Genomic DNA, 12,373 nt, shown 5'->3' on the forward strand with positions numbered 1-12,373 from the left:
TTCAAACAGCTCATGCAGCTCAATAGCAAAAAATAAAGCACCCAATCAAAAGAAATGGGCAGAAGATCTAAATAGACATTTCTCCAAAGAATACATACAGATGTCCAAGAAGCACATGAAAAGATGCTCAGCATTGCTAAGCATTAGAGAAATGCAAATCAAAACTACAATGAGGTATCACCTCACACAGGTCAGAATAGCCATCATCAAAAAGTCTATAAACAATAAATGCTGGAGAGGGTGTGGAGAAAAGGGAGCCCTCCTACACTGTTGACGGCAATGTAAATTGGTACAGCTACTATGGAGAACAATGTGGAGGTTCCTTAAAAGACTAAAAACAGAACTACCACATAATCCAGCAATCCCACTCCTGGGCATATATCCAGAGAAAACCGTCATTTGAAAATATACATGCACCCCAGTGTTCATTGCAGCACTATTTACAATAGCCAAGACATGGAAACAACCTAAATATCCATCGAGAGGGGAATGGATAAGAAGATGTGGTACACAAATACAATGGAATATTACTCAGCCATTAAAAAAAGGAAATAGTGCCATTTGTAGCAACATGGTTGGACCTAGAGATTGTCATAGTGAGTGAAGTAAGTCAGACAAAGACAAATATCATATGATATCACATATGTGGAATCTAAAAAAATGATACAAATGAACTTATTTACAAAACAGAAACACAACATTGTAAATCAACTATACTCCAATATAAAATTTAAAAAAGAGCATGTACGTTCCTCATTTTACAGGTGAGAGAACTGAGATCATAGCTTTCCCAAAGTTATATATGTGTGTGTGTGTGTGTGTGTGTGTGTGTATTTGTTACATAATGTATAATAAACATATACAAGTATTTATTATATATATATAATAAAAACACATATATACATATCAGTGGCAAATTAGGGATGAAAAATGAGGGACTTTGTCTGAATCCTGACCCTTTTGTTTCTCACTCTTGTGCTGCTTTCCCTCCCAACAGAGAATGGATCATCACAATAGTCATTTTCTAAAGAGAATTGTTGCAAAATTACAAGGAATAAGAATTTTTTAAAAAAAATAAAGGAGCACAGTACCATTTTAACCTTTTCAAGTTGCCAAGAGAAAGAGTCAGAAAGAATATTTACGTTCCAAACTAAATATTTAATTGGGTTAAGAAGGATGGAATAAAACGAGAGTAGCAAAGTCATTTGCACTTTCAAAACATAGGTGGGCTGTGTTGAGCTTTTCATTTTTTACCATATCCGGGTTTATTGGTATGTAATTACAGATCCTTGCCAGATGCCATCGATCCATATTTTCTGTTCTAATTTGAGTTGATCCTGTTGTACAGAGGATGTCTCTGGCATACAGGAGATACAGGAGAAGATAGATTTTTTTTTTTTTTTTTGCGGTATGCGGGCCTCTCACTGTTGTGGCCTCTCCCGTTGCTGAGCACAGGCTCCGATCGATCGCGCAGGCTCAGCGGCCATGGCTCATGGGCCTAGCCGCTCCACGGCATGTAGGATCTTCCTGGACCGGGGCACGAACCTGTGTCCCCTGCATCAGCAGGCGGACTCTCAGCCACTGCACCACCAGGGAAGCCCGAGAAGATAGATTTTTAAGATGAATTTTAAAGCAAATTCATACTGATCTCAGTTTATTTCTCTTGCTGTTTTTGCTTTTATCAATTTCATTTTAAAGTTATAAGAAAATAAACTTTAACTAGATTTATATACTAAAGCCACCTCTAGACAATTTAGGTCTTTCATCGTTTTGTTTTTAGCAATACCAAAACACAAAGGCAGTTATACATGGTATATTATGTTATGAAGCATATAACAATATAATTATTGAAATTCCCTTACTTCCCATTGTGTTTATATGGCTTAAAGCAACTGTCTTATTTAAGGCAAGAGTTCTAATTGGCCGAGTTGTTTTAGATAGAAAAAACACTTTGGTGTTGAAGATTATTGCTGAATCATTGTTTCACTTTATGTCTGTAGTGTCAGCAAGTACAATGGTGATAAGTTCTTTAATATATTTCCAAGTAAGGAGATAGTGAATGCTTTCTCAATCTAAGCATGCTAGGGCATTTTGCAATATATTTATCACACGGGTATGACTGCTTAAAAGTATAACACTCACTGCAGTGTGTGGCTATGCCCATGTCACCTCTTTTTAACTGTTCCCCAAGTGTCTTACTCCAGTGTAAATGTTCTATTTGAAATCTGCACAGTCACATTTATACCTCCTTTCTTTATAATTCAGCATTGCGGAGCAGAGAAATTCACAGTTCTGGTTCAAGGGATTACTGTTTTGTTATAATGTTCAAATAATGGTCTGCTAAAAATCTTCTTGTAAAAGAAGAAGAGGTTCACTCCCCTACTATCAAGGTCATTACTAAACTCTGTGCCTTCTGTTTAAAAGCACAGAGATGCCATCTAGCAGCCGCCCTCAGGAATTTCCTACACAGAAATAGTCCTTTCTCTATAAAACTGAGCAATAATTGAATTCTTACAAGCTTTTGGTTTTTCTTAATTTACTTATTGGATGAATGATGATTTGGCATATTGCCTGTAGTTCAGATACTCCATTACAAATGAAATTAATTAATTAATATCTCTTAAAAAGGGCAAAGGGATACACCTATGAGTTTTTGTAAATGGAACTGGAAATTTGTTAATATGATTTTAATTAAGAAAACATAATTCTCATGATTTTCTTGAGAGGAAAATTGATAATCTGTCTATATAAAAATACAAATAATTGATTGATTTTTTTGAATTGCCTTCCTTTACTGAAAGAAAATACTAATCTTACCAATATTCTGGTATATTAAATGAGAGAAAAGAGAGTAAGTGGATGCTGAAAGTAAGTTCATCCTGTGAATATAAATGTTTGGGCATTTTTAAAAAATTTAACAATAAATTTGACTTTCAAGTGATTTATCTTGCTGTAAGATAGTGATACCTAAGCACTTTATAAAATGTCATATATGATCTGTAAGTTTCAGGAAGAATGATCATAAACATAAATATTATACAATCTTCCATGAAATGGAATTGTTACTGTTGTTAGAAGCCTTTTTGTTGCAGATAAATTAATATATAATAAGCATGCTCTAAAATTTAGATTTCCAATATTTGATATATGTGACAATCCTATACCTAAAAAAGTCTATTCAATTTTAATAGCTCTACTATATTGCCAGTTTGTGTGTATCCATGCATGATTTATGTGTAGTGTAAATATAAAATGCAATAATATAGAATAATACTTAAATGAATTCATTTAAAAGTATGATTTTGAAATATATCAGTCCTAACATTATAAAAATTTTTTTATTAGCTGTTTAGAATTTTTGTATATTTAAATTTCATCACTTATTACTTATTTGTCCACAAACTGTGGTATTTTGTGCTACTGTATTATTGGAATTTAATTTCAATTTTGCCAAACGTAATTTGCATCATGGATGTTAATTATTATCTAAACCCTTAAGTAGTTAGTAAAAAAATAAAATTTGAGAAAATTTCTATTTCATAGCCTAATTGACAATCATTTTGAGAATTCAGTGGTGCCATTTGTGATTTGGGGGAGGGGAAATGATATAGTTTCGTGATTCTCAATAGTTTGATAAAACATAACAAAAGTAGTTTTATTCACTTTTTTAAACAAAATTTGTCTACTAGTCCAAAGACCTTTTTACAACATTAAAATCACTTGCTATGAACATTTTAACATTCTCTATATTGTCATATGTAGTATATAACAAATACTATCTGCTGTTCTTTGCATACTGTATTGCAATATCTAGAAACTGAAAAGGACAGTTTGAAAAGTTAATGTATGCCTTTCCTTTCCTGGATTTCTCAGCTCAGTTGTACCAAACAGACAAAATTAAGTCTGAAGAAAAGTTTTCTGTTGTTGAATACATGGAAATGAACTTATTAATACTAGAAAAAGTCACGACTAAAAATAGGTCATTTATTTGGAGAATTTATCTCAATATTTATTAGAAGCTCTTCTTTGTTGATATATTTTTAATTTGGGAAAGAATGGGGTACAAGAAGTGAAGATATTTATGCATTTAAAGATATCAGAAAAATCAAATGAAACATGCAGTTGTTAGTAAAGCTCTGCATTTCCGAATTCATTTTAAAGAATGATAAAACTCACTTTAAGTCAAGTGATTTTTTTTGTGCAGTAACTCAGTAATTAGCTTTGCTTTTTAAAAATGTTTTACCAAGAATATTTCAGATGAGATATATAGTAGAATGTGTTCAAAGTTGTAACAAACATAATATAATGAGAGTGGCGATGGAATATGTTACTATAGATCCAGAGAAAAAAATGAAAAAGAAAGATTAAAAAATATGAAAGCAGAATCAACACTTTGTACCTAGATGTAAAATGCTTTAAAGCTACACCTTAGTGTATGAAATATCCCATTAAGGATATTAAGACAAAATTATTATTTTGTCTTAATATCACAACCATAGCTTTAAAAGGAAATGATCTTATTCTTATCAGGTCTCTCTAAATATGAAAAGTACACAGAAATAATTATAAGCATAGATGATATGATTCTAAATTTTCACTCTCTACTATATTAGGCCTAGAAATATTCAGTCAAGCACAGTATTAGGCTATGCTTGGTTATATCTTAGTTCAATTATGAAAAGAAACAATTTCTCTACACTACACAGTTATTTTAAAATAACTTTATAATATTCCAAAATACAACTTTAAATGGTTTTAGAACATGACATCATTTCTCCTATTGTGTCAAATTGCTCTTGAACAGTTAAAGAAGTAAACTAATTTTTGAAATTGTATTTCCTTACTTTTTACTAGATGCATTATATCTTATTCCAGATAGTTATGATTTTCTTAGAATGCTGAAGCTCTCAAATTATCTCACTTTATCCTCAAGACTTTTCCCATACACTGCTGAAAATATTTCTCCATATTTTCTGATTTTTTATCAAAAGAGGTTAGCATTCACTTTAATTGCCAGTACTGGATAATTATCAGAGTTCAACAGATATGAGACAACTCATCCTTCCTATTGCCCTCCTTAGTTTGAAAGGATTCTCACTTCCTGTTTCTTAACACTGGTAATCAGAACTTCCTCAGTGCCCCGTAATTTCCTTAATGAAAAGAGAGAAACAAACACAAGCCCCTTTCACTAATGCCTCTCAACCACGACAGAGAGTGGAGCTCTGCTGCTCTGCCCTGTGTGTTACAAGCGGCATCCCAAATGTTTTGGACACAAACCGCAGCACGTCTGCGTTGGGAGTATTATTGACCAGGATCAGCTGGAAAACGCTTCTCTGCTTTCAACAAAGAAACGGTTCACCATCTCCTAATACATGATTACAAATTGCATTATTTTAATTGCTAAGTCCTTTGCATTACCCGTCCGACTTCAGAAGAGAACATTAACCACTTGGATACCAAATAAGCTAAATTCTCTCAAGAGCCGCATTGCCCGCTGCCCATACACGTTATATTCGCTCCTGGTCCCTCCCCCCTCTCTCCGGGACTCTACCTTGTGGAGCTATTCCTCGGGTAGTTCACCTTGTTATCTTCCAAGCAGTGGGGATACGCCAGACACCACAAGATAGCTGGAAGAGCTGTCTTTCATGCTGCTTTTTTTTTTTTTTTCATAATTAAATGCATTTTTGGTCGGTCTGTTACATATTGCACATTTATTTCAAACAAGAGTTAAAATATTGCCCATACCTTGGAAGGGTCTAATCCAGCAAGCAAAGACAGCAGCAGGAGATTGAGTAGGTTGGATGCCGCCTGCATTCTGATCTGGATTTTTGCCCCTGTTTACTCTCTTTTATGTAGCCACTCCACTCTCACTGCAGAGACCTTTCCTTCGTCAGTTGCACTTTCTGCCTGCCAGTCAGAGCTGAGTGGAGACAGAGGCGGCGGCAGGAGCAGTAGCAGCAGCAGCGGTAGCAGCAGCGGCAGTAGCGGCAGCCGCCCTGGGGGGCGATCATTCCGCAGGCATTCTCAGGGCTGGGAGTCCGCGAGCTCTAGGAGTGGATTGAGCTGCAATGGTCGCTGACCGAGGTGCTGAAGCTCCTCCAAGCCGCGCGCCCCAATTTACCTTCTCTCCCGCGGCTATATAGCCAGACCACCTCAAAAGTTTTGACCCAAGAAAAAGATAAAGGGAGTAACAGCTGAGAGAGGTGTGGAGACCTGGACAACGGATATGACATCACTACAGCTCCTTGGGGCTTGGGGAGATATTTTGTGGGAAATTTGTTATCCAAACAAGGATTGCCTCTCCTGCTCCGGTTCAGCATTTGCTGGTATCTTGATCTTCAGAGAAGTAAAGTCAGCTAGATATAGGATTATGAAACAAATAGTGCCTGGAATCGTCTGCTGTCATTGACAGAGGACTTGATATTGTATGTAGTGCTTTAAAGAAAGTTTGCAATGTAGACTATCAATGTGTATTTTCTGTTCAAGGTACACAGTCTATAGCTATTATATATACATATATGCACTGTCATTTAAACTAGCCTATTGAAATAATCTATTTTGTTAAATATTCATGTGTTTTTTAATCTATCTAGGGCTTTTGGTCACCTAAAATACTACATATAAATACTACATATAAATAAATGAAGAGGCTTTCTTTTCTTTTTTTTTTTTCTTGTAAATGGGATATTCCACTAGTGACCCCACACAGCTAAAATCTCTCCTCCTCACACACTGCCATAACCAGAAATGTAGTTTCCCTGTCAACCTGAAGTAGAATTCAGTGATGGGTGGACAGTGGGATGGGAAAAGCATTATTTCTAAGCTTCCAAATACTTGTTTTCTAGAGCTCAAGAAAAGAGGTAGCTGCCTCACAAGAGCAAAGAAAGAGTAAATGACTAACTTTCTCATACACCCTTCATAACTTAACTATACTCAAGAAGCTTTTTTTTTTGTAGCTGGAAAATGTAAGTGTTTTCCATAAGATAAAAAGATGGAGAAGAGTTGTCAACCACCCTCTCATACAATTACACCACTAATGCAACTTGAGTTTTGTCTTCTGTTGATTTTTCTAGAAGTTATATTTCCTAAGGACTAGAGTATATGAACTAGAGATATGGGCATTTCTTCTACATTAAAAAGAGGATAAATTGTTTGAGATATCAGACACATACTGTGTATAAATCTCTACAGTCTTTTACTGAACACTCTTCATGTATATATAAATATGTATATTTTAAATTCAAGAAATCTCAATTAAGATTCAAATACTTTTGAAAGTTATAATCCCCAAGGATTTGCATCACATTGCATCTGTTTTTATCCTGATATTATGAATATGAGTGCATGTGTGTATGATTACTTGAGGCTTTTTTCCCATAAAACCTCAATAACAAGAAGAAAAATAAATTTGAAAATTTCTTTTGAAGAGGTGCATCACACATAAAAAAGAGATTGCAGAATAGCAGAAAGAAGGGGGAATTATTTGAGGGTTTTTAGTTTAATGATAACCCTAGCAATCATAACCACAGTTTGAATTTCCATTATTTCCTAGCAGAAACAGAAAACAGAACTTTTCTATTGAGGTAATAGATAAAACTACAGAGTTATGTCTGACACTCTTTGGGATGACTTTCTAGAGCATGTTTGAGGCTAACTCTGTCTTTCTCTTTTTACATTTGTTTCCCTATCTATCTATCTATCTATCTATCAAGGGTAAATCAGGATAGAGTATGTTTCAATGATCCATACATAAAAATTGTTGGCAATTTTATTCTGCACCCATTTTCAAGCCTTTCAAATCATTGCAGAATTTGAAAATGAGTTTATAGAGGTACAGTAGCTGAGTGATTATAATAGTGCATTAATACTTAATACAACATGATTGTTTGATTATTTGTTTTTACATATGCTTTTCATTCTTCTCAGGAATGTCTTCTACAATCTTTTTCTATCTCCACCTCTCAGCAGGCAGGGCAGCATACTTATTTGAGTACAGGAAACTGTATTTAACAGACACACAAAATATGAAAACATAATCATATGAATTTTATTACCTCAAGATCAACTGCTATTCTTTTAATGACATTAATATTTTTTCTGGGAATAAAAATTATTCTGATCTCAAACATGTATGGTCCAATATTAATGATTGGACCAAAACTACATAAGCACATTTTTTTTCCCCTTTAACTCTCCATTTCCCTATATTTAATGGTACTGGAAGATCGTTTGTAACAAGCAGTTAATAAGAAGACAAATTCTATGAAAATGTGATACCAGATGATAAAACTTAAAGATCAAGTAAACAATGGATGGTAATTATGTTACAGATGAAAACAGATCATTTTAGCATACAGAAAACATACTTGCTGTAAGAGAAGCTTATTCATTTGTAGATAACACTCAAGTTTAGTAATGAACCAAAAACTATTGATCATACCACTGAAAAGCAGAAGCTGTAGCTATACATAAATTTAGCCATACCCTGCTACTTCTATCTCTCTTTAAAAAATAAAATAAAACTGCATAGTTTTTCTTAAACATAATTCTATTGTTTCTAATTAGTCATTCGTTTTGTAGTAAAACTTTCTTATTTCCATACAATCAATCTGAATTGTAGGCAACATCATATCTTATCTGTACATACCAATTCCTCCTTTTTAGAAAGTCCATGAAACTCTTTGTATCTTGTGTCCTACATTAGATATTCAAAAGAATTTTATTATAGAGAGGAAATGGTATAACTACTTTTGTTTTCAGTCACTTCAGATTGGTTACTGTAACTTAAATTGGTAACTGGAACTTAGAACAAAATGATAAAGTGTGATGCATAGCATAGATTTAGAAATATTGCAGTATTCAATACATGCATGAGAAAAATATTTGATATTTATGTATCTAATTAAAATTAAAGGTCTTCTATATCTACAATGGGTATAAAATTGCTTTGAAATTTATAAAGCACTACAAAAATTTTTAGCCAGTACTATCGACAGAGGCATACATAAAAATAAGTTTATATGAAATTGTACATATACAACACATAGAACAAAGAATGAAACTTTTTTAACATCTATGCCCAATATTACAAAAGTAAGTTCTTAATAGTGTATAATGGATTATATTGTTAGCTGTTTATGTATGTTAGTCTTCTTTTGATAAAAAACTTATATGATATACTTCTTTCATATATGTTATACTGCTTCAGCATTCCAGAGATGTTCCATTATGTTAAAAAATGCTGTTACCGATTTTGATTTTTATCTATCATTTAATATTGATGAACTTAGTTATTTTAGAAAATCATTTTTAAAAAGGATTATCCAGTAGGTTATATAAACCCTTGTGAAAAATTTCCCCTTTCATTATATAAATGAAAATAGTCTTTGAAACATTTCCTAAGGTCCTTGACCTGTCAGAGTACTGCCACTTTCATTTTTTGCTCTCTTCTCTTTTGTTCTCTTTTGAGGTGACTTTTTCCCTTGTTTTTAAGTCATTTCTGTCTAGATCCCCTACCTCCCCTAACTAGTCTGTCAAAATAGTACCTTAATCATTCTCTATTTATTATTTATTTGTTATTATTTTTATTATTTACTGTCTCTTTTATTAGAATATATTCTTCAGGAGGAAGGGTCATTGTTTGTTCTGCTCTAATTTAATCACCTAGAGTAGTGCCTGGCACCTGGTAGTCACTTAATCAGTAATCATTTAATGAATGAGTGAATGAGTGAATTTCTAACCCTAATACCTCTGTGCCTGATATTTATATACCCAAGATTTGCTAGATGTCACTAACTTAATTTCTTACAGGAACTTCAGACTCAGTATATCAAACCAATATTTTCCTTCAATCATATTAGTTTGTAGCACAATTTTCTCTCCATTGCAAAGCAAGAAGCATGGAAATCACACTTGATTTCTCTCTCATCTTTATCCCTGAATTCAATCCATCAAAAATTCTGTTAAATTTTCTGCATAATATCTCTAAATCCTTCTTACTCCTCCATGTATGCCTAGGTCAGGACCTTATTTTATATGATGTGAATTATTAGAGTTATTTCTTTCCCTTTCCTTACCATCAGTATTTCTTTCTCTTCTAATTCCTTCCTTCCTTCCTTCCTTCCTTTGCCATTCAGCTGTGGTTGAGAGGGTTGATTTCTCTCTCTTCCAGCACCTCTGCACATTAGGAATCAAGTCTCCTTTTCCTGGTGGCTCTGTGACCTTAGTTTGTCACCTGTACCTGTGTGGAAGAGGAAAAGGATGGGGCAACCCTTTCTCTTTTAAGGCACATCATTTCTTCTCTCATCCCACTGGCCAGAATTTAGCCACTTGGTCATATCTAGCTCTGAAGAAGTCTGGATTTTTAATCTTCCTTCTGGGCAGCCATGAATAAAATAAAGACTGGGCATTCTGTTATTAGTTCTGGAGGTTGGAAGTCCAGGATTAATGTGCTGGCAGATTTGGTGTCTGGTGAGGGCCCCCTTCCTGGTTCACAGATGACCATCTTCTTATATCTGCAAAATGATCCCTGTTACAAGGACTCAACTCTGCCCCAGGCATTATGTCTCTTCTACTTTAAATCTGCAATTTATTATCCACACAGCACCTGAGATGGTTGATTTAAAGACTAATTTTGCCTTGTTGTTTCTTAGATTAAAGGCCTTCAATGTCTCCCTATCTTCTAGACAATCAAGTGAGGATTCCTTAAAGTGACTAATCCAGGGCCCTGCATAATATGGTCTCTTGCCTTTTTCTACAGTCTTTTCTACCCATTGTCTCCCAATAATTTCAATCCAGTAAAATTTTAATGTTTGTAGTTCCCTTAACATTTTTCTCTCTTAAAGAGGATAGAGAAGAACATTAAACATCTTTAATGGCATTTCTTTTGCCTGAACCATTCTTATTTTTCTTCTGAGTTTCTTTAAGAATATTTTCTCATATAGAAATATTTTCCTGGGCCCCCAGTACCCTCTCTCAAGGTTTCTCTTCCCAGTTTCTTTTTTCCATAACATCTTGTGTGAACACTTTTGTCATTGTATTTACTACACTTGATTATTAGAATCTACTTTTGTGTCTTCTTCACTTGATTGTAAAGTTCCTAAGGATGTTTAGGTTATCAATTGCTGTATAACTAACTCTTCTGAAATTTAGTGGTTCAAAAAATATCATTAACTCTCATGGTGCTATGATAATTCTCACTTGAGGTTTCTTGTGCAGTGTCAGTCAGATGGAGGCTAGGGTCATCTCACAGTTAGTCTTGGCTAGATATTCAAAATTGCTCACTCACATGGTTGCAGTAGATGCTGGCTGTCAGCTGGTTGCTCAGGTGGGGTTGTTGACTAGATCACCTCCATGTCTTCACTTTATGTAGCTTACATTTCTTACAGGATGGTAGCTAAGTTCTGAGGGAGCATCCCAAGAGCTAGTATTCTTGAAGACCTAGGCCTGAACAGCAAAGATTCTTATGACCTAGACTTAGAAGCACAACAGTCACATTTGCAACATCTTTTGCTTAAGCAACTAAAGCCAACCCAGATTTAAAGGGAAGTAAACTAGGCTCCATCTCTTAATGTAAAGTGCAATATATGCATACAGGGAGGGAAGAAATTCATAGATGCTGTATTTGAAAATATATTTAAAAAGGGATCATTTTGCATTCTCATTTAAAATTCGCATGGTACCCCTACCAATCATGAATCTATCTGAGCTAGGATTTTTAAAAAAATTTTATTGGAGTACAGTTGCTTTACAATGTTGTGTTAGCTTCTACTGTACAGCAAAGAGAATCAGCTATATGTATACATATATCCCCTCTTTCTTGGATTTCCTTCCCATTTAGGTCACCACAGAGCATTGAGTAGAGTTCCCTGTGCTATACAGTAGGTCCTCATTAGTCATCTATTTTATACATAGTATCAGTCATATATATATATATATATATATATATATATACCAGTCTCCCAATTCATCTCACCACCATCTTTCCCCCTTAGTATCCATATGTTTGTTTGTTTGTTCTCTACGTCTGTGTCTCTGTTTCTGCTTTGTAAGTAAGATTGTCTGTATCAATTTTTTCAGATTCCACATATATGTGTTAATATATGATACTTGTTTTTCTCTTTCTGACTTACTTTACTCTGTATGACAGTCTCTAGGTCCATCCACATCTCTACAAATGACCCAGTTTCTTTCCTTTTTGTTACTGCATAATATTCCATTATATATACGTACCACATCTTCTTTATCCATTCTTCTGTTGATGGACATTTAGGTTATTTCCATGTCCTGGCTATTGTAAATAGTGCTGCAATGAACATCAGGGTGCATATGTCTTTTTGAATTATGGTTTTCTCTAGGTATATATCCAGTAGTG

The 12,373-nt window shown here is 34.2% G+C and overlaps 1 protein-coding gene across 1 annotated transcript in view; it reads right to left on the reverse strand.

The window, feature by feature from the left end:
* The window catches only part of OLFM3 (olfactomedin 3), a 195,873-nt gene extending 189,634 nt beyond the window's left edge, over window positions 1-6,239 (reverse strand). Inside the window, exon 1 of the mRNA XM_027114500.1 lies at window positions 5,746-6,239. Within this exon, the coding sequence (XP_026970301.1) occupies window positions 5,746-5,814 (69 nt within the window). The 5' untranslated portion in view covers window positions 5,815-6,239. The remainder of the gene's footprint in view (window positions 1-5,745) is intronic.
* Window positions 6,240-12,373: the final 6,134 nt, after the last annotated feature.

This window comes from Aethalodelphis obliquidens, unplaced genomic scaffold (assembly GCF_003676395.1).
Source record: "Aethalodelphis obliquidens isolate GAN/ISIS:26980383/991018 unplaced genomic scaffold, ASM367639v1 scaffold13, whole genome shotgun sequence".
Classification (NCBI taxonomy): domain Eukaryota; kingdom Metazoa; phylum Chordata; class Mammalia; order Artiodactyla; family Delphinidae; genus Aethalodelphis; species Aethalodelphis obliquidens.